The sequence below is a fragment of the Rhinopithecus bieti genome, unplaced genomic scaffold (genome assembly GCF_001698545.2).
Source record: "Rhinopithecus bieti isolate Rb0 unplaced genomic scaffold, ASM169854v2 scaffold_76666, whole genome shotgun sequence".
Taxonomy (NCBI): Eukaryota; Metazoa; Chordata; class Mammalia; order Primates; family Cercopithecidae; genus Rhinopithecus; species Rhinopithecus bieti.
The window spans coordinates 1499647-1523031 of NW_016829831.1; the positions used below are offsets into that span (position 1 = coordinate 1499647).

Consider the following 23385-nt stretch of genomic DNA (forward strand, 5'->3'; position numbering starts at 1 on the left):
TAGAGCAATAAGTGAATGAATGAATTTCTGATACAAAATGCAAAGGGTCCAGAGTACCAGACCACAGGTGTTAGAAACAAAAGAAGTCAAACTGGGGGTTCCAGCCCATGCCACTCATTAGAAACACCCAGGACCCCAGTCACTTACAGCAGAGCCCCCGGGCATGGGTCCAGATACCAGTGGCCTTGTTGTTCCACCTCTCTAGATGATCCCAGTCTGCCGCTGAGGACCCACACTTAAGTCGTACACATTCACTTGAGGCATATCTCTCCACTTCCAAAAAATATCTATGCAACAGAAACACTGTACAGCATCTTGAACATTCAAAAGCCAAGGAAAAGAACTGCATACTGAGGAGGACACGGCAAGAAGGTCAACCTCACCCAGGGGTGGAAGCACTGTGAGTGATCTGCCGAGGGTCATTTTGCACCTGGAGTGGGGCTGGGGAAGAGCCCGCTTCACAGAAAAGGTGCAGAGGCCTAGAAAGTTCCCTACCAGGAGGTCATGGTCCTTGTCGGCTTAAGGACAATGGAGTGGGGAAGCTCTGTCACTAAGACAGAAGCCAAATCATCATGGGATCATGGGCTCATGGGAAAAGCACAGTGAGAAGCTCCGAATGTGCTAGATGGGGAAGAAAGGCTCCAAAAAAGGCCTGGAGCCTGGGAGACTGGGAGCTACCCGTGAAGATTATTCAAGAAAGCCCAAATGCTGAGATAAGATGCACGGTGAAGTTCCACAGATGTGATAAAGATGGTACTGTCACTAACTCAAGCTGGAATAATTGGCCAAAGAGAGCTTACATTCCCAAGTCATGGGTTCTAGACTTAACCACAGAAATCGAGGTGCTCCCACTGACAGCAGGAGTAAGAATGTCCAGGAGGGCTTGTAGAACTAGGATACTAGGACACCCTGTGGCTCTAATCAGCAGAGGGATGCTGATGATACTGGACTGAGGTCCCCTTGCATCCCCCATTCTTCCCCCTGATATCTCCGAGCTGCTGCTGTGGTCACTGTCAGTACTTGGTATGGATTCCTGGGAGCAACATTTGTCCAGAAAACCTGCTCCAGGGACCAGAGAAAGGCTTGTCTTAAAATTCATTGCAGGTGGGGTCAAGGCTGTGCTGATCTTGTATAAATGCCTGGGACACATTAAAAGGGGACATGTGAGGTCAATGCAATGCCCTAAGGAGCCACACCCTTCCCCACAGAAGCCGTAAGACAGCCTTGACTGCAGTCCCCTCTCCTGGGTGGAGCAGCCTCTTTGCTGGGATAGAGCAAGAATGAATTGTGAAGAAACTCAGGCTTTAATTATAAAAATTTTGAGGCTTAGTATACATCCTTTTTGGATATTGCCAAGGCTATAAATACAAGACTACATTTCTATGCAGCACTAAGTTTTTGCTGCTAATGCTTGTAAGGTTTTATGGCAGTTGTTTTACCATGCTTCATAAAGGATATTTGGTTTTCTTGACAAAATAAAATAAAATTGGGAGCATATTTATTTTGTTGGCTCTTTACTGTTGGCCACTTAATTTCCGTGCAGAACTTCTGATGAGCTGTATGACAAGGCAGTATGTAACTGTGTTGTAGGACTTTGTCCTTAGTTCAGCTAACAGCCAGGTTCTTGTCACATGGCCATGAGAGATTAGGCTTGCAGACACTTTGAAGGGTGAGAAAAAGGGAATTTATTGTGCAAAAAGAGGGGGAAAAGAGAAACAGGGATCCTCCGCAAAGCCAGAGCGCTGCTACTGTCCCTCCCGCCTCACAGATGGAATCCCCGGTTCCACCCAGGAAGAGGAGGAGCCAGGTTCCTCCCCGCTGCAAATGGCTTGAACTTCCCAAGACTCCAACCCAGCGCTCAGGCCTGTTGGAGTTTTTCTGGCAACCCCTTTGCACTTGGCTGTCCCAATTGTATTAACCATGTGTTTCTGATGCTTTGATACGTGGGACCTTGTTTTGATACCTGGGCCCTTCCCAGGTTTAGCCAATTCCTAGAGATAGTAAACAACTTGCCTGCTTCTGCAGCGTGTTTTTCAAATGCAAATCAACCAATCCAGAGCCACACTCCAACCACCTCTTTTATGGAACTCTCACCCTCAGGGTCACTACCCACGCCCAGTGAGGGACAGCCCATGCACCCCAGAGCCCGAGGAAACCATTCAAACCAGCCAATCCTAAGCCTGCCTACCCTGCCTCACCCACTCCTTCCCACAGAAACCATCAGAAAGGCTCTGCCCACAGCTTCCCCTCCCTCTCTCAGCCTCCTGACCGGCCCTAGTGCTTCCCCGGACACCCTCCCAACCGCCATGGTGTGGTGTGCCCCTCCTGCTGGGATCTGGGGGATACCACTGTCTTTTCAATGGTTGTTGTCTCCTGATCTGTTGGCCTCACCAAACGTGAATAATAAAGCCTATATTTGAAAACAGCAGTTTGGGGTGGGAAATATAACAAGGTGAACAGTCAGCCTGAGGTATATATAGCATGGCTTTGAGACTAATTTCATTCACAGACTGTTCTTAGCTGTTTCTGTGCTTTCTGGGGGCTAAATCCACATTGCCCCTGCAGTGGGCTCAGAAGGATCCAGGGACACACACACTTATTTCCTGGGAGAGCAGCCTCAGACCCAGCGGGCAGGACTGAACGCTGGACGCCTCACCTCCATCCAGTGGGACAGTGACGCTTTGATTGGTCACAGGCCATAGGCTAAGAGAGCAAAAAACCGGGAAATACTGTAGGAGAGAGGCACACTCAATTCCTACTTCTGATTCTTCCTTCCCTGTGAAGGAATCCTTATTACTGTCTCCCTGGTCCCCCAGATTCTAGATGTACCTTCTGCCAGTTTCAGGAGAGGAACTCTTCCTGGTAACTAGTCTGCCCCCAGGAAAGCAAATATTTGCTCTGCTCCCGACTGCAACCTTGACTCAGACCAGCCCCTGCTTGGCCAGTTGTTTTTCAGCTGTTGAATCCTGGGATTCAGTATTAAGAAGCCCATTGCTGCTGCACATCTAAACCACACTCTCTAGAACGTAATGTTTAAATTAGGCGAGCTTCAGTTTCCTTACCTCTAAAATGTGAATCATAATCTTTGCCTGGTGGATTTTTGTTTGTTTGTTTGTTTTTTGAGGATTCAATTGAGCAAAACATGTCAAATCTTGCACATTGTAGACATTTAAATGTTGGTTTCCCCTCCTTCATTCTTGCTTTATCTCTCCCACTTTTTTTATCTAAAGCTTTCTCTCCCCTTGTCCTGGAAGCTGGCTGAGTAGCAGTTCCTGGCCCCTGAAGCTCAACCTCCACCAGGAGTCTGATAGCTGTAGTCTGGGCAGTTTCTGAAAAACCACTGGGCAGTGGGTTCTGGGAGTTCCTTTGTAGGAGGCTTTGTTTTGCTTTGCTTTTCTGAAGAAGAATGAGGAAGTGGGTTTTGCAGGCATGCCAGGGAGGAGGAGAATGTGCTGGTGCCTGAGCCCTGTGGGAGGGGGCTTCTAGCCCACCACCTCTGCTTAGAAAACTGGCTGAATCTATGAGCCAAGAAAGAAGGAGCTTCCAGGAGTGCACAAGCTGGCTCCAGCACCAAAGCTGGCAGAGGCTACAGCCCAGGTGGCGTCTCGATGGCTTCTCCACTGGTGGCAATGCCTTCTTGGAACCCAGTAGCAGTAACCAGTAGCCCTGAAGGGTGGCATGGGCAGAGATGCCAATGGGTGAGGACCGCAAGAACAGGAAAATAAACACAAAACACGAAGCACCTTTGTGTGTCCAAGTGAACTATTGGCAGGACGTCATGGAAAAAACCAATGAGAGTTGAGTGTAGAGACAGGAGCAGAGAAACTTAGCTGAGTCCTGCTGATTGGACCCATTTGCTCACACAGGCTGGAAAAGTCCAAGTAACACACACTGTATCCATTCTGCAGACACTTCTTAAATGCCTGTGCTGCAGCAAGACACACAGTGTCCGGTGCTGGGCTGCATCAAGGAACGAGAAGGCTCCTGCCTTGAGGAACTTACAAGAAACACACATCCCACCCTTTCTGTGGAAGAGTCCCTATATATTCCCATAGCATTCGAAATACTAGACAGATCACATTTATTTTTTAGTTCATAAATTATTCTTGGCTTCTGTTGTTGATGTCTGCTCTCATCCTTAGTTCTTGCAGAAGTGGCATTTATTACATAAGACGTGTGTTTTTCCTGTGGGAAGTGCATGGAAGTGTGAGGTTTCCAGACACTATTTACCATCCCCTCTCCCCAGCTTTTGTAGGGTTGGGAGTGAAAAAATTCACCTTCAGAATTTTTTCAGAAAGTTAAAACAGTAGAATCAACTTAAGATAGAGGAGATCGGCCACTTTAAGAAAAGAAACCACATTGTTTCATTTGCCCATCTGTGTGTTCAAAGTGGACTCAGGGACACAGAATTAGGTTAGTCATAATCCTTGGTTCAAGACACAGATTCTATATTGGTCCCTGAAGAGCTTGTTTTTTATCTGTTTGTTTAATAATAAAGTAAACAATCACAATCTACTACCTAACATGAGATCTAGAACTTAATGAAGCTTACGTTTTTCCTAACCCATCCCAACCCTGATGTAATCACTGTCCAAACACACACACACACATTTATATTTAAGAGCATTTATATGACAAAAACTACATTTTAACAGTGTGTGTGAATATATATGAAGATGCTTTCACATATTTGAGAGACAGCATATTAACTTTAGTTGTTTTCACTTTATATAAAAGGACATCATTCTAAAAAATGTTTCTGGAACCTATTCAATAATATATATATCTAAGATACATCCATATTGTTCCATGTTGCTTTTTACTGCAGTGCATTTTATTACTTGTAAGAGCCACTCATTCTCTTGTCTAGCAGGTATTGAGTTGTTTCTACATTGTATTTTACTCTTTATTATGGAAGTTTTCAAACATATAGAAAAGTAGAGGGAATGATATAAGGAAGCAGGGTGCAGTCACCACCAGGGTCAGCAGTTAGCAACATTCGGCTAATCTTATTTCATGTATTCTCCAATCCACCACTGGATAATTTTGAAGCAAATCTCAGACATCACCCATAAAAAATTTAGCTTGCCTCTTAGATAATCTTTTTTTAATGTAGCAATGCAAATGTCACACTTACTCCTTAATATTAGCATAAATCCACTACTCAAAATTTCCCCATTGTCTCGCATCTTTTCTACCTGCATGACCCTACACTTCTGAAATCGTGGAAGGGAGGAAATGCGTAACCTGTGAGGTCAAGGCAGAGTCTGAAAGCCGGTGGTGGTTCTCCTCCGGCTGCAATCAGCTCCTTTTCTGGGTCATTGCTGAAGCAGCCAGAATCTAAAGCGGGGGACTCCAGAGAGCACTGGAGAAGTTGGAGGAAGGAAGAGAGATGCAAGCCATGTGGCCCCAAGCCTGAAGATAAAGAAAAGGCAGAAGCAGCCGAAGAACCCTGTGCAACACCCTCACCGAATCCTCCTTCTCAAACCTCACTCTTCTCTCCTTTCACAGTTAAAATCTAATAAGGTGTTCAAAGACCTTTGCCGGCCCCTCTGTACTTCTCCCTCCCTGAATGCTTAGAAAACAGGAGAAGAAGAGAAGAGGACATGATAACAGGAAAATAGAAAAGTGAGGGTCAAAAACTGCTCAAAACCTCCTTCACCCAAACCAGGCATTGGCAAACTTTTCCTGTAAAGGACAAAATAGTAAATATTCTAGGTTTTGCCGTCTCAACTACTCAACTCTATCTTCAAAGAGCAAAAGTGGCCAAAGACAATCTGCAAACAAAACAGGCAAGGCTGTTTCCTAATACCCTTAATCCACAGAAACAGAGAGCAGGCTACATTTGGCCCACAGGCTGTAGTTTATCAGCACGTAGTCTAAGTACAACAATTTTTATTTCTGTCTATTCCTCCTACATTTTTTATTATTAAACAGTTACTATAGTTGAAATAGAAAAATAGGAAAATGGAAATATAAAATATAGCTAAGTAGCTAATTAATGTGATTATCCCCATTTTTCAGATAAGAAAATTGACGTACTGTGAGATTAAAGGATTTGCCCAGGATCACAGAGACACCACGTGGCAGTGCTTGAACTTGAACTCCCAAAGTCTATCTTCAAAGTCCAAGTTTTTAAGTTTTCTCCTTGTCTAGATGCAAACAAATGTCAATATTGTAACCATAAAAATTGTACAAAACAATTTATAATGTTTGCTTAACACTGTAAATATTTGTCTCACAATTTTGATAATCTGTTCATTATAATATTAATCATTATAATTGATAGTTGCTGCATAATTTTTCATCATCGGGGTAATAAGTTTCATTACATTATTTTATATCTCTAATGATTTTATTTTATTAAATTATTTCCTAAGCTGAATTCCCAGGAGTAGCATCATTGGGCATCTCTCAAACCTTGTTGTGATATGCTGGGGAAGAGAGTGCTAATTTGCGACAACTGCCAATTTCTGTGGTGTAAAGACTCCACAAAGGCCACCAATTTTAAGCTACCAACATGACATCACTGAACAGAGCCAAAAAGTGATGCACATCCTGGGCTTTTGCAAGAAGATGCAAGCTGGTCCAGCACCCAACTGATTTGGCTCGTGTTGCCTTTCTTCTTCCCAGCACCAAATTATAAATTGAATTACAGGTGTGAGAGTGTTTCATAAAAACCTTTAAACACTTGATACTGTGTGAGTGCACCAGTATCTCAAATTTGCTCTGATTTACATCCCCTGGTTCTTACTGAAAGTGTCATTTTTCCATGAGTTCCTTTTTGTGTGTCTCTTCTGCAATCCCCTACTCACGTTTTTTCATCTGTTAGGGTGATGATGCTACTATAGACTGACTGTTTGTGTCCTCCCAAAATTCATATGCTGAAATCCTAACCTCCAATATAATGGTCTTAGGGGTTGTGGCTCTTGGGAGGTGATTCAGTGATGCGGGCTGCCGTCTATCAGCCAGGAAGTGGGCCCTCACCAGACACCAAATCTGCTGGCATCTTGATCTTGGATTTCTCAACCTCCAAAACTGTGAGAAATAAATTTCTGTTGTTTACAAGCCACCCTAGTTATGGTATTTGGTTGTAGCAGCCCAAACAGACTAAGACACATGCCTTTTCTATGACTTTGAATAACTCTATACATGATAGTTATTCATTCCTTAAGCTTGTCTGACACAATTTCATCTAAACCTTGCTTTTGTGATTTTATTGTGCAGAAATCATAATGTAATTAAGCCTCCTCGCCTTTACTCTTGCAAGTCTATTGGTAATGAACAAGAGAGAGTTCGTGCCATCTTCATTTCTTCTACAAATATTCATTAAATGCCTGCTTTGAGGCACTGGAAATACAGCTGGGATCAAAATAATCTCTCTGCCCTCATGGGTCTTCTGTTTGGGTGGGAAACACAAATTGAATATCAACAAGCAAATCTATACTGGAAGGTCTGGTGGTGATAAAAGCTACCATGGTACAAAACAGGGTGAGGGGACGGAGAGGAAGGAAGGAGGCGCTGCTTTAGAAAGGCCTCCGGGAAGGTCACATTTGAACGGAGACTGAAAGGTGGAGTCGCCAGCTGTGCTGAGTTTTGTTTTGTTTTACTTTTTAATTGAACTCATTTATCTATCTGGATTTTATTTTTGGTATATGATATGAAAGAGGGTCTGGTTACATTTTTTTCCATTTGTCTACAATTATCTCAATGCCCTTCCTTCTATTTTCAGACATGTTGTTACGAAGTTGGATCTAATGCTCAGTTCACTAATACATTCCAATGTGTGTATTGTAAATTGCTGTTTTTTGGATAGCCCTTTCAAAAAAGTTCACCAATTCTTGCTGATTCTTCTGATTTATCCTTTTTGGTCTCAGAATGAACAACTAGCTTCCTGAAAGGCAAACCATGTCTTAACCATCACTGTATCTACAACACCTCCCATACAGTCTAGTCAAAATAGACGCATAATATGTTTTTGTTGAATGAATGTCAAAACTCATGCAGATGTTTTCCACTCTCATGCAGGCCTCAGAGCACTTCATTCTGTTAAATAGGTCACAAGCAGCAGACAGCTACTCACACCCACTCACAGGCACATCTACTCCTGTCACTGATTTTTAGAAAAAAAAAAACAAAAAACAGAATATAAGACTTCAGTCCTTTACTACAAAGCCACTATAAATATGGAGCCTTTGGTAAACAACTGAGGCAAAGAACAGAGACCCTCAAAAAGACACAGCCACTTCCATAAGAGAGGACATATGGAGTTTGTGTTTGAATTATTTCATTCTGTTTATTTTACTTGGGATAGGATTGAAAATCTTGATGACGAGGCCGTAGCACAGTCAGACCATCGGCTTTTCCAGTTCTGTGTTTGCACCGTCTGTGCATCCATATTCCCCCTAAAACCAAGAAGGCCAGTGCAAGTGGGGCCAGCACAATGCCCCAGGAGAACGTGGAGGAGGCTGTGGGAAGAACAGAGTCACATCAGGAGCTGAACAGTCTCTCACTGTACAAGAAGACAGGGCAATGCAGGTGTACAGGACAAGAACGAAATTGGAGTGTGTTTTTCTTGATAAATGTGCATTGATTTTCAGAAAGCACATCCCTCACAAAAACATGGAGGATATTTGAGAATGATGTCTGTGGATTAGAGAAACAAGTGAGATAGGGCAAAATCTGTTAGAAACATCATAGGGTAAGTGGGCAAGTGCTGAGGGTTAACTTTGTTCCGACAGTGGGACACTGTACGTTTAAGATGCTGCCTGTTTATGTCTCATTCGCCCAACTGTGACAGAGCCAGGAACAATCTGACCTTTTCCAATGAGTATGGGTGTCATGAGGATCAAAGGAAGTAGCAAAGGAAAATAAATTTTGAATAATGGAGCTGTAGGGGCCAACATGATTGCTTGGGTCCAGATATTTTATGTTCTGCTCCTTGGCGTCTCTGTGTTATGAAAATACAGGAAGAGACTCTGAACAAAAAGTTAAAAAGCAAATGTGAAAACAGAGTGTTATCAGACACACTGTTGATGAGACTGGAATCCTGCATTTTTAAGCTATTATTTACCACAATCTGTTTAGTCATCCAGGAATCGACATGACCTCAGCCTGTTGCTCCAGAGAATTCTCACATCTTAAAACCCCACAAAGATTAGAAGTAAGTTCCACTGTAATTTTCTGGGCAGCTGTTTGAATACACCTCTCAGTCCTGGTGAAAGACTTTCAGCCTGTGTTCCCTGGATCAGTCACGGCCAGCCACATGCAGTGACAAGGCTCATGTTATGGAAAATTTTAAAGGTTCCCAGCATGAGGGCCAGACAAACCACAGGTTCCTTTGGCTCACTAATCTGACCCCGAGAGGGAACATTCTGATTTTTGTGGGTAAATGTGTACAACCACCATCTCTCTCCCAGCCTGCTCATCTGGAAATGATCTGAAACGCCACCCTTCCCATGTGTGCCCTCATTCTCAAACTTCACTGTGAAAAGAGCTTGTTGAGTCACAGGCTGCAGCCTCTCCCTAGGAGAATTTGACAGGGTGGATCTGGAGTAAGTCCAGAGATCTGTGTTTGTAACCAGTGGCTCAGGTGAGTGTAAGGCTGGTGGTGCACAGCGCACAGTTGAAGGAAAGTTGCGTTGGGTGCCATTCTCTGCCCTGAGGCTGGAACACATCATTAGCTTTCCGGTTTACACTGTGTCTGTCGCTGCCTCCCCAGCAAAACATGGAGACCTGGAGCAATTTGTATTTATGTTATTGCTGTATGATTGTCCAAGAGGCATCACTGAGATTTCAGATGGGAATCACTTTGGCTTGCCTGCCGTTAGTTTCAGGCTGTCAACAGAGACTACATTAAAGGCACCTCCCCTTCCTGCTCAACAATTAAACACTGATATGAAATCAGTTTAATCAAAAATGATAATGTGGGTTTTCCTCTTCTTCTTTTTGAATGTCCTTAAATGAACGCTGGGTTGATTTGGCTGTAGCCTTGTACCTATTTCTGGTCATACAATGACTTTGACCCTAAAGCTGCCCTGAACCCTGGGTAGCTCCCAATTCTCAGCTCTTGGAGGATGAAATTTCTCATCTTCAGGATAAAGAACAATCCAGCCTCCTCTAGAGGCCATGCAAAGACAGGCGATCAGTGACCCAAGGCAGAGCCACATGCAGACAGAGTGTTTCGAAGTTTACTGTAGAACCATTTCATCTGCTTTTCAAACATCAGCTTGCTATTTAAATTTTTCATTTGAGTATAATCTCCCGAAGTTCATCCTCCACGCTACCAAAATCTTTAAAATTGGAGGTTTCTTTTCAGCTCTCCACTAGCAGCCAATGCGAGGGAATCTCTATGGAATCATTTGGAGAACAAGTAGCTTTGTCTAGTATTCACGGAACATTCAACATGTTATATTCTCCTGTAGTGCTCCCCAAAATACATACATACCTTCCTTGACTGTGGTGCGCAGTGTCTGAAAACCCAGGGTATTACGGACAACACATTTAAAATCCATGTTCAAATCCTCTCTTGTGACAGGATCAAAAATCAATGGCACTTCAATGTAGTTCTCATTATTTTCTGAATATTCCCTGAGTTAGAAAACATTCACTTAAATATGTTGTATCAAAGGCAAGCTTGTCTTTCACAATGTAGGCATCTAAACACTCTCCATTAGAAGCACCCATTGCGCTTTTATTGTTTTCAAGTTGCATAAATTAGGAGCTCTTGCCACCATACTTGTTATTCATTTGGGACAGTTTCTAAGCCTGTTCCTGAAGGCCTGAGCGTCACTGAAGTTGATGGTCACTGGTATCAAGCAGTTGTTACACTACAGGGTTAGATAATGGGGAAGTTCATCTTCTAAGTCCCTGAATGAACAACAACAACAACAACAAAAAAAAAAAACACAGTCGTGGGAACAGAAACGTCTACTTTGAGGAAACTTGAGTCCCTCACCATTAAATCACTTGCATATTGAAGGGCAGGGAGTTTCCAGGACTCCAGCCCTCAATGGTGCCATCTCTTCTCATCTCTACTGCTGACTCTCACTCTGGAAACCTGCAGACAGCCCAGGGGAATGGCTCAGGCCAGGAGAGCTGCCATTTATAGTGTTAGAGAAATTTGTAGACACCTCACTACTATCTGTTAGTATGAATAAAAACATGGATGAGTGGATCTACTAGGAATATTTTCTTTTATTTGTAGGGGAATATAGGTTCCTTTAAGCAAATGGATCGTATGAGTAAGCTGAGATGGGCATTTAGTTGTGGCCAGGTCTTTCGCAATGAGAACTTGCAAGCACATGATTGTGCTAACCACACATAGCTTTTATCCACTAAATTACATCCAGAAAGATCTTTTGTGATAAGTCTTTTTCAAAAAACACAACACGACCATTTGGCAAGCAAAAGCTCAGGCTAATTCAAAGTATCAAAACTGTGATTTTAAAAATACCTTACAATTTGGAACGTTGAATGGTCTCCCTCATAGGCAACGAGTTCCCATTTACAAAAGGTCTGATTGTTCTAGTCTCAGAGTGAGAAAACATTTTCTAGAGATGACTGCTCGTGAGACCTGAATTCTTTCTTCCTTTTATTATCAACCTTCCTCAGAGAGTGTGGCAGCCCACAGCCCCCTGAGAATCAGAAGAGGCACTACAGATCCTGTGGCTGCGTCTTGGGGTCTTTTTAAGGGTTTATGAAAATGTTTGACAGTCAGGTTGCAGAGTGGAAAATGGAAAGGTATTAACTCCAAAATACTTTTTTAACTTGTAAAAATAAAAGGATCAATGTTTAATTAAACAGCTACAAAATGCAACATCAATACCAGCATGTCAACTACAACTCGACTTTTAAGTATTTACAGAGAAGGTTTGATTCTCAAGATGATTTTTAGCAAAACTCAATTTTTTAAATTCTAAACATCCAACAATTTGGAATCACAAAAAGTTACTTTTAAAGTGGTATGTGGGTCATAGTGATAACTGTCTCCAAAAGGAAGAGTGAAACCCACAGAGGTCTCGACAGAAGACCCTGGCCCACTTACTGGCGTGGCCCCTCGGTCACGCGGCCTCCGGGGTAGGCGCTCTCAATGTGGGTGTCATTGGCCGTCCACCACAGCATGGTGGTTAAGGGCGTGCCGGTTCCCAGAAACACCTTACAGGGGATTGTCAGTCTTGACCCTGTGGACAGCAAGGCACAGCATGTCAACAGCAGAACCAGCACGTCTCATCCATCAGTAAATCTGAGCCCTGAGTCTCTCCTCGGCTTCTCAAACACCCCTCACCAGCCAATTCTTTCCTTAGTGGAAAATTTAGTTTTCTCAAATGATTCTGTTCACACAGAGCTTCACTGTTCACAAAGTGCCTCTGGTTCCTACAACTGGTCTTCATGGCAGGCAAAAACCAAGAGGCACCTGAAGTTAAATGGCTTCGCCAGGGCCCCTGCGCTCCCAGGGGGCATGCTAAATTCAAGCCAACTTCCTCCGCCACTCACTTCAGTTACCTCAGACAATCCAGATCAATGTGTGGATTCTTTCTCTTTGCCCGAGGCTGGTCTTGGCTCTAATGTTTCTCCTGGGAACCCTCCATTCCCAGATGACTCTGACTGGGGATCAACCCTTCTTAAAAACACTCTATTTTCTATAGATGGCGCCCTCTGCAGTTGTGCAGGGTGATGTAGTAGGCCCCCCTGCCTCAATCATAGGAAATTATTTTTCTTTTTCATTCACCAAAGAAGAGTAGAAGGAAAAGAAGAAGAAATCCTTCTCACTTGTTTTTTCCTTGTGGGTGATATGCCTCCCTGTGGTGTGTCTTTTAATGCACCTGGCCCCACCATGGCTTGAGAATGCCAGCCCTTCTCCATCCTATGACCTTAAAAGATCTTCCTCAGCCATAACAACCTACTAATCAGTGTCACGTGGCCCCACCACCCATTCCAGTGCGTTCAAAGCAACTGATTGGGAACTGGGCCTGGGAACTTGGCTGGGAAGCCCCAGGGAGCCAGAACACTGGGGCTCCAGTAGGTATCACCCAGTGTGCCCACTGCCCCAGATTTCCAGGTGGTTGTTCCTAGAGCTGCAGCCATGGGGACTGCTCTGTGGCAGCGGCAACCCAAGTGCCAGCCAGCAGTCCCAGCAACTGCACAAAAGCCCGCCTCCTCTATGGCCTCCAATTCAAATTTAAAATTTAAACCAACACTAAACAAAAGGAAAAAGCAAATAAATTGTTTTTTAAAAGACTCTGCAGCCAGGGTTTCATAAATGAGTATCAGACCTACAGAAACGTTACCCAGAAACAAACTCATAAAAGGGTACAGGCTTTATAGGTACACAGACGTGAATCTGAACTCCTGCCTGACTCTGAGGGTGGCCCTTTGGCCTCCACTGAGCCACTGTGATGCCCTGGGTGGCTTTTTCCTTTTGGAAAATTGAGGAAATAAAACCTACAGGATCTATGTTGAGATTGAATGGGATCCCACTGAACATAGTAGATGCTCAATAAACATCAATTCCTCCCCACCACTAGCATCAGTAGGTTGTTAGTACAGTACACTTACGTACCCTCACTGGCCACTAGTGTGGACCTGTGCTGGCCAGGATGGACTGCACACATGGGGTGAAAAGCAGAAAGCCCCACTGGTCATTTTCATAGCACCATTCAAGCAGCCTGCCAGCTCTTCTGGCAACAAGAAACTGACCACAGCTGAACCCACTTTACAAATGGAGTCTTAGAGAGAGGCAGAGCGCCAGCCAAGTTTTGGTGATGTGAATTATTTTAAATACACTGAGGGTGCTGGCTCTGCCTGGGGTTCGTGCTGTTCATCTTCTCATGCAGTTGATAACTGCTGCCAGAACATTCAGATTTTCACATTCATATTTTTACAGGTGGGCTTTGCATGAAGCAAAGTATACCTGTTTTCAGATTATGCCATTTCTAATGAAACTGGCCAAAGGGAAATATTCCCTCACATTTGTTATTCCAGCCTCACATACTAGAGTTCTCAGGTCTCCACCCAGGCACATTGCACCCAGATATGGTCAGCAGACACGAGGGTTCCAAGCCCCCTGCACCCCACAGGTGCATGGAATGGTCCTCGCGGGCCTTACCCAGAGAAGCCGATATGGTCTTGAGGGGGGAAATGATCACAGGAATGGTCTCCTCTTTTTTTTCTGAGAGAGATGTAAGGAAAAGAGATTCCATTAGGAAAGGCTTCATCTGATGCTGTGGTTCAAGTCATTGTTTGGCTAATCAACTAAGTTACCCTTTCCAGTACGGTCAGTCATTATGAGAGTCAGCCTTTGTCTGGCAAAGGAAACAGGCTCTCTACAAAATCGAGCATCCCTGGCCAATGACTTCCCAGCAGAGAGATTACTGGAAGAGGCCACAGCTAAACACACATTCCGCTGACAGGAGGTCTTTGGTCCTTGCTCTATGATAAACAATTAACCATTTCCCTCCCAGACTTCCTGAACACAATCTTAAGAGTCATGTTTACAAGGTCCACGAGATAGGATTTCCCCGAAACTCGATCTGACCTAAAATATCTTCTCCACCTCTCCAAAGTGCCTGCCACAAAATACTCAAGATTCAGTTTTCTAGAAAAGGCACAGGGCTCAAGAACCACCTATTTGGATGACTAGTGTGTAACCTGACCTCGGCCACAGAAGTCTTGCTAATTGAAGAGATAAACTCTTTAGCGAGGCAGAAGTGGATCTCCAAGGGATTAGAGCCAATGTAAAGAAACCAGGCAGCCGGGCGCGGAGGCTCACGCCTGTAATCCTAGCACTTTGGGAGGCCGAGGAGGGTGGATCACGAGGTCAGGAGTACGAGACCAGCCTGACCAACATGGTGAAACCTCGTCTCTACTAAAAATACGAAAATTAGCCGGGCGTGGTGGCACACGCCTGTCATCCCAGCTACTCAGGAGGCTGAGGCAGGAGAATCGCTTGAACCTGGGAGGTAGAGGTTGAAGTGAGCCATGATCATGCCACTGCACTCCAGCCTGAGTGACAGAGCGAAACTCCGCCTCAAAAATAAGCAAAACGGACACCTGGGGGGTGAGGGCTGTGAGCTGTCTCCACGACGGGTCTCATCATCCTCACTTTCACTAAACAGCATTTGAAATCCTGACATGAGTACACATTAGACAGCATGGCAGGACAGCCCGAGGGGCAGACGGCTTCTCGACCACGGCCAGATGCCTTTTCCTCCCCTCAGAGTCTCACGCTGCCCTGTGGAGCTGGGGCATCCAGGGAGAGAAAGAAGCCTCCAGGATCTCAGTGCTTCTTAGACTTGAGGGTCCCCAGCATCACCTGGGGGCTTGTGAGACACAGATGGTAGCCCCCAGACTCCAGTTTCAATCAGTAGGTCTGCACGGAACCCGAGATTTGCATGTCTGTTGAGTACCCAGGTGGTGCGGCCCTGCTGGCCACCCCTTGAGAGCCACTGAGGATCACAACACAGAAAGCATGTAGGGCGGCTGCCCCCTAGTGTTCCTGCGCAGTATCGCAGAGACAGGACCGTGCCGGTCCAAGGAAACGCTGGGGAGGCCTCAGTCACTGGCTTGTCCAGGAACAAGGAGCTGATACGAACGAATCCTTACAGGACTGTTAAACAAACACAACCAGGACACTTCAGTCCGTGGAAGAACGCGGTGAAACTGAATCTCTGGATTCTCTGTGAGAAAGATATCTTTTCCCCTCACAGACCAATTATTTAAACTTGGTGTGTCTCCAAAGCTCTCTGAAATCCCCTCAAAAGACCCCAGTTGTGTTCATTATTCAGTATAAAAAACAAAGAATTGTGGCCCACTCTCCAAGGCAAAGTCCAAGATTTACACATGGTTACACCTGGCTCCATGTCCAGCACACAGTTGGTACGGTGTAAATGTTGAACAAATGTGAAATAATAGCCAATACTGCTCAAAACACCATTTTCAAATGAAACTCATTTTAATCAATGGCAGCTCTGACTATTTGAAATATCACTATTAAGGGCAGCTAGATCCACCTTAGGGAAGACAAATAAAAAGCGATTTCCACTGGATATTCAAGGCATGGCCCTCTGGTTAGAATACCCAATAAAATCTAAGTATCCTAAAATTATACATAAAGTTATGGCATGTGGTGACCTCTAGCCCTATAGGTGCCAAGATTCACAGGACACTTTCCAAGGAGACCTTCCAAGGAAGCCACTGCTTGACTCTCTTGAGTGGTGTGTTTTAGCCTCCATCTTGCAACCCTGTGAACTGCCCAATTCATTCACCTTTCCTCAGATCAACACCCTGATTTATACCTTTCAAAGTATCACACACGTCTTATTAATCTGATGCTTCAGGAGACTTGATGGATCTGTTTTCCCTTATCCTTCATTTCAAAGACCTGCAAGGAATTGTACGTGCACCCTCATTTGTTCTCTGCATGCTTGTTATTGAACCAGGATAGATGGATGCCTCAATGGCAAGTACTTACTCTTGATGCGTAGCTCAATACTCCTAGTGATGTTGTATTGCTGGCCTTCATGGGCAAACGTCAGGACACAGCGGTAATAGCCCGCATCTTCCAGGGCCACATCATGTACCAGTAAATGAGTGGTCCCCCTCACACTTAGAAATTTCTCATTGTCTTTATCCAAAAGAAGAGAATCCTTAAGGGAAAATGTTTTTTTAAGTTGACATTATACCAATATACATCTCAAAGGCTATGAATTGCATCATCATTATCAACCAATGTTGGGTTTGCAATCCAAGAATTGCCCTGGTATTTACTTTGCCAATTTGGTACTTTGGGCCTCCTTTTGACTGTATTATTAGGGGAGGGAATTTGCTAACATATAAAACCAATAAAATTGCTAGATTTGGTTAACTACAATAGTTAGAGCGTATCTGTCTAGGCCCAATGGGAGAAAAAAGAGACTAACTCTTCTTTGACAAAGTAAGTCATCTAAAATACAAATATGTTTATGTCCTGACTGCTACCTTCAGGCCTTAGGAAGTATCTCAGAAGAGCACTAAAAATAGTCACGATAAGCTGACCAACAATGCTCAGAAGAGATGACGTTGCAGTAATTACTTTAAAAAGCATTTCAATTTTGTGAGTCAGCAACAGAAAAAATTCTGTTATAAGAAAAACTAAATAGGGGAAACGAATCCACACTTTTTATATGGACACAAGGTTCTCTGGGGTCTCTGTAGAACAAAATCCTCAAGATCAAGGCCTCCAGGAAACAGAAAGAGCTGAACGGAATTTCTAAAAACACCCTAATGAGCACACAATGTTCTCAGGGACATCGCTTTCAAAATCATGCTTAGTCAAAGTTTGCAACAGTCAAATATAACCTTGTGTCACTTCAGAGTCCTACTCTGAATGAGAACACAGATAAAATGGAAATTGTCACATGGCTCGTGGAGTACGACTTTAAAACATATTTAATTAAAAGGAGATATTTCATTGATCTAAGTATGAGTAGTCCAATATGAAAAATGCCAAATAGGACCCAGCACCACAGTCGTTCCAGTGGTGTATGGGAATTGGCCTCCTGGGTTTGAGTTTTGACTTCACCATCTACTACTGGCTGTATGATCTTGAGAACATCCTTATGGGTCCTTATCTGTAAAAAAGGGGGATATTTACTGTTCCTAATTCACTGGGTTGCATGTAAGGGAGTTTAGAACAGGCTTGGATATAATACATGCTCAGTAATATGTAGATTATTATGAAGTGAAAAAAGATTACTAAGCATCACCATAACATCTTTGTCCATGCACATTTATTGAGCACCATTTATATGTCAAGCACTGCACTGGGTGCTTCATACACATTATTCCATTTAATCTTTGAAACAATCCCAGGTGGTGAAAGTTATTAATTGCCACTTTACAGAGGAAACAGGTACGAGAGGTGGAGTCACTCTGCCAAAGCTGCACAACAGATCAGAAAAGGAACAGAGTTTCAAACCCAGACCCATTGACGCCAGAGCCTGTGCTCTTTCCTCTCCCGGTTAAACCTTTCATTTGTCCTCTTTATGCTTTTTCCAAACCAAAAGAGAATGCATTCTAGGCTGGGCTTGATGGCTCGCACCTATAATCTCAGCACTTTGGGAAGCCGAGGTGGGAGGACTACTTGAACGCAGGAGTTCGAGACCAGCCTGGCCAACATGGTGAGACCCTATCTCTATTAAAAAGAGAGAGAATGCATGCTAGAGCTCAGCCAGCTTATTCATAGATGCTGGCTACTTTTCTCTACTTTGAGAAAATCATTTCAAAGTTTCTAATATTAAATCAATATCCTATATAGAGATCCTGTAGTTACAATACCAGTCAACCACTTAACCTGTTGTCGATTAAAGAGTTAATTCCCATTAATGGTTAAGCCAAAAACTGTACTTTTCAGTATCAATCTAGGGTCTCTATCAGGAGTTGACCAACGTTTTCAGGAAAGGGCCAGATAGGAAGTATTTTGGACCTTGGAGTCTGCAGGGTCTCCATCACAGCTAAGCCGTAATTCCCATTAATGGTTAAGCCAATAACTGTACTTATCAGTATCAATCTAGGGTCTCTATCAGGAGTTGACCAGCATTTTCAGGAAAGGGCCAGATGGGAAGTATTTTGGACCTTGGAGTCTGCAGGGTCTCCATCACAGCTAAGCCGTGCAAAAGTAGCTACAGACAGTACCTAGATAAGAGGATGTGGCTGTGTCCAGTGAGACTTAATTTAATGACCCTGAAATTTAAATTTTATGTGGTTTTCACGTCATAAAATATCCTTCTTTTCCTTTTTTTCCAACATTTAAAAAAGCGATAACTATCCTTGGCTTGTGAGCCATTCAAATCCAGGAGACAACTTGATTCCAGGGCCTAGCCATAGTTTTCCAACCCCTGGTCTACATAAGCAATAGCTGATGGCAAGATCTGATGTTCTCACTAGGAGCAATGAGCACATCAAATAACATCTATTCAACCAGACAAGGGAGCAAATTGTGTCCATATTTACTCCCTTAACAAAAAAGTTTGTTATCATGTGCTTTTTTTTTTTTTTTTTTTTGAGTTGGAATCTCGCTCTGTGTCCCAGGCTGGAGTGCAATGGCACAATCTTGGCTCACTGCAACCTCCACCTCCAGGGTTCAAGCGATTCTCCTGCCTCAGCCTCCCAAGTCGCCAGGATTACTGGCACCCACCACCACGCCCGGCTAATTTTTGTATTTTTAGTAGAGATGGGGTTTCAACATGTTGGCCAGCCTGGTCTCGAACTCCTGACCTCAGGTGATCTACCTGCCTCAGCCTGCCAAAATGCTGGGATTACAGGTGTGAGCCACCGTGCCCAGCCATCATGTGCTTTTTTAAAAAACTCCTTTAATATGTCTACAAAATTATTATGTAACCTTTTTTCTACATTTTTATAGACAAATTACAGTAAAAAGTTATTTCCTTCAGCTGTTATGTACTCTGTCTTCACAAATCACTATTTCAAGCACCTTTACCCAACCCATATAAGGACTAATAAAACATATTAATTATGGCCCTTTTAAATTCTTTAAAATACAGTCATCCTTCAGTTTCTTTGGGGGATCAATTTCAGGAAACATCCCCCACAGGTGCCAAAACGCAGATGCTTAAGTGGTTTATATAAAATGGTGTCGTCTGTGCATATAACCTACGGACATCCTCCCATACTTTAAGTCATCTCTAGATTACTAGTAGATTACTAATACAATATAAATGCCATATATAAATACAGTCATGTGTCGCTTAACAATGGGGATAATTCTGAGAAACAAGTTAAGTGATTTCTTTGTTGTGTGAACGTCATAGGGAGTACTCGCACAGGCCTAGAGGGTAGAGCCTCCTACACACCTAGGTGACAAGATTCAGCCTGTTGCTCCTGGGTGACAAACCTGCACAGCATGTTACTGTCCTGAATATTGTAGGCAATTGGAGCACAGTGGTCAGTTTTTGTATATATAAACATGCCTAAACATAGAAAGGGCCATGTTTTGCACTATGATGTTGAGATAGCTATGACGTCACTAGGCAATAGAAATTTTTCAGCTCCATTGTAATCTCACAAGACCACCATTGTACATGCAGCCCATTGTTGACTGAAACATTGTCATGCAGCACGTGACTGTAGTTGATGCACTGTATTGGTTTCTTATTTGTATTATTTGTATTGTATTGTTATTTTATTTGTTGATTTGTTTATACTTTCAATCCGAGGTTGGTTGACTCCCAGGATGTGGAACTCACAGATATGAATGGCAAACCATGTGTGTGTTTGTGTGTGTGCACTGTCTTCAGAAAATAGATATTTTATGTCTTTCCTATATGGTTAATAAAAAAAGAAAACACATTTTAGTAAAATGGTATTTTTTAAAGCTGTACCTTGTACCATTGAATCTTCACGTCAGTTTTGTCACGGGTGAATTCACTCAGGTCAGGGCACACTAATACCCCAGAGGTTGACAAGGTTAAAATTTGTGGGTATGAGATGAACGGCAGGGAAGCATCTGTATTCTCAAAAACTCTGAGCTCAATGGACACTTTGTCACAGTAAGAGGCATTTCTGATTTAAAAGGAGAAAAAGAGATAAATAGGAAGGCAAAATAAAAGTAAACTAAATGAAATTAGGCATCATTTCCCCAATTCTATTAAAATCTGCATCTGCATTTTCCAGATTAGTACAGATTGTTTCCTGATGTAAGATGGTTCAACTTAGGATTTTTTGACTTTACAATGCTGCAACACATTAAGCATTCAATAGAAACCCTATTTCAGTACAGTATTCAATAAATCACATGAGATATTCAACACTTTATTACAAAATAGGTTTTGTGTTAGATGACTTTGCCCAGCAGTAGGCTAATGTAAGCGTTCTCAGCCCATTTAAGGAAGGCTAGGCTAAGTTGTGATGCTTGGTAAGTTAAGTGCATCAAGTACATTTCTGACAACACTATTTCCAACTTACAATGGGTTTATTGATATTTACGCCATTGTAAGTCGAGGAAAATCTATATTGCAATACTTCCGTCCTTGATCTTTTTGAACCCTTGGGGGGCAAAAAGTGTCATAACATAATTGTACAGAAAAAAACATGTTCTGTGTTTTTCACAAAGGTCTGTCTACAAGCCCAATTCTAATGCCACCAAGGTTCATCAAGAAATCCCCAAGTCCCCTTCAAAAGGGCTTATGCCTTCCAGGTTCTGGAGCTCCTTGAGCCCAGTCCCCGCATACTCCAACTTCATGATCCAGGAAACCATATCCACATGGAGAAATTGTTTCCTAAGAACTGCTGTTTCCGTAAAAAGGAATATTTCTTTTGCTCCTTGGGGGAATGATTTATCAACTGAAGTCTAGTTTTAGAAAACTGCTGGAAACTTAATAAGACCCATAAAAGATTTTTGTAATACTGCATGGGGAAATTAACTTGGTAAGTTTGCTTTATTATTCTTATCATTATTATTATTTTACTAGCCTAATCATTATTTTAATGCCATAATTCTATCAAGACCTTAGAGCTGGAAAATGGGGAGAGGAAAAACCTTTCTGGAAACTTGGGGAAAATGGATAGAGGACAGAAAACAGTAATTAAAACTACTTTTAAGTAGAAAATATACAAATATAATTATCTCAGCTAAATTTCTGGCTACCTAAGACACATGAGACTTTGACATAGAAAATGAGGATGTCTTACATATAGGGGTAAAAATTAGTTGCACAGCAAAATCTAAACCATCCATATCCAAACAAGTAACAAAATGTAAAAAAAAAAAACAAAAAGTGAAAGAAATGTGTTAAAAGCTTACCACTTGAAAGTAAAAAGAATTAATTTAAATATATGAGGCCAATATGTGTATTATATTTAGCTTAAAAAAGGAAAATAGATGAACAAATATTATATTTTATGCATAAAGAAATACAGAATGTTAACTCTCACCTTGAAAAATGCATAATCTCACTGCATGTTGAATAAAGGCAGCTGAGGACAAATCTAAAGACCAGGGCCTACTTGAATAACAGTCACACAGCAGGTAGCCTACAGGGAGTAGATGTAGGCCAGGCCCTGTGCTGTGAACTTTGCACATGTTATTTCATTTATAGTCCAGCCCCCATGAAGTAGGAATTACTATTACATCATTTTTATATGAAAAAATTAGGTGTACAGAAATTAAGTGGGCTATACAGCCACAGAGAGGTCAAACCAAAATGGGAAGCCCAGCAAGGCTCTGGGAAAACCCATAAATCAGAGCACTATCTTCAGAAACCAAGCTTAGTAGACATATTGAAAGTCACAACGCTGTTCACATTATTGATCTGGTAATTCCCCTTGAGCAAGAAACTTCATGAAAATAACTCAAAAGAAAGAGAAGGGTGGGGGGCAATTTGATCACCACTTGCACTCCCCATGTAGTGTGGCACCCCCATGGCAAAAGTATGACAGTCATTAGTAGTGTTGCTCACCAAAGAGACCCAGTTCTCCCCATTCTGAGCACATGGGGTACCACATGTCCTCATCCCCACTATAGGTGGGTGCAGTTATATGGCTCTTCCCAGCTCACGAGTTGTATGTGTGACCCTTCTACATGAAAGTTGTAACGGCCATGAGAGACCCTCCAAAGCAGGCTTCCTTCTGCTCTAGCAACCAAACAACAACATTTGAAATAGTAACTGTGACTGCTCCTTCAGCCTGAGTCCCTGAGTGTGTGCAAACCCACAGTAGACCTGTTAAATAAGCCGTTGTTATTTTAAGCCACTGAGATTTGGGAGCTGTTTGTTACAACAGCATACTGTAAAAGAGTCTGCCTACTCTTTCTTTTTCTTTTCCTTCTCTTTCTTCCTTCCTTCCTTCCTTTCTTCCTTCCTTCCTTCCTTTTTTTTTTTTTTTTTTTTTTGCTGTGATACAAAGTAAGGTGTTTATTTGCAGAACACCAAGCAAGGAGGCCCAGGCAGCAACTGCTCAAATCCTGACCTCTCTGATGGCTTGCATTCTTGCCTACTCTGACTCACCATGTGGGTTCTAGTTCACAAGATCTTAAACAATCATGGAAACAGGGCAGTCTCTTGCCTCGTGACTATCAATGCTAAAGAGTATTATGGCAACTGCTGGTGATTCTCACTCGATTAGAACCCCAGTCTTACAGTTGACAAAGAGTATTAGAGGTCAGCCAGGTAAACCTTCCCATGATGCAAAGAAAGTTGGACACATACTGGGATTTCCCCTGACCCCTCAATCTCTGCTCTTTTTTTTCCTACAAAATTGATCGTAAAAACAAACTTTAGGACAAACACGACTCAGCTCACATCTCCCTGATTTTTGCACAGTCTCACTTTCAGTAGTCATGAGGATTGCCTTTTGGGAAGGACAGGGAATTCTTATGTATATATTGACCAC

At 42.8% G+C, this 23385-nt stretch overlaps 1 protein-coding gene across 5 annotated transcripts in view; it reads right to left on the reverse strand.

Annotated features, from left to right (window-relative positions):
* Positions 1-8149: 8149 nt before the first annotated feature.
* The window catches only part of IL1R2 (interleukin 1 receptor type 2), a 35580-nt gene continuing 20344 nt past the window's right edge, over positions 8150-23385 (reverse strand). For all 5 annotated transcript variants that reach the window (XM_017864942.1, XM_017864940.1, XM_017864939.1 and 2 more), the window contains exons 4-9: positions 20379-20559; positions 16472-16646; positions 14108-14170; positions 12047-12182; positions 10448-10590; positions 8150-8468 (exon numbers count right to left, since the gene is read on the reverse strand). In XM_017864942.1, coding sequence (XP_017720431.1) covers positions 8302-8468; positions 10448-10590; positions 12047-12182; positions 14108-14170; positions 16472-16646; positions 20379-20559 — 865 coding nt within the window. In that variant the 3' untranslated portion in view covers positions 8150-8301. The remainder of the gene's footprint in view (positions 8469-10447; positions 10591-12046; positions 12183-14107; positions 14171-16471; positions 16647-20378; positions 20560-23385) is intronic.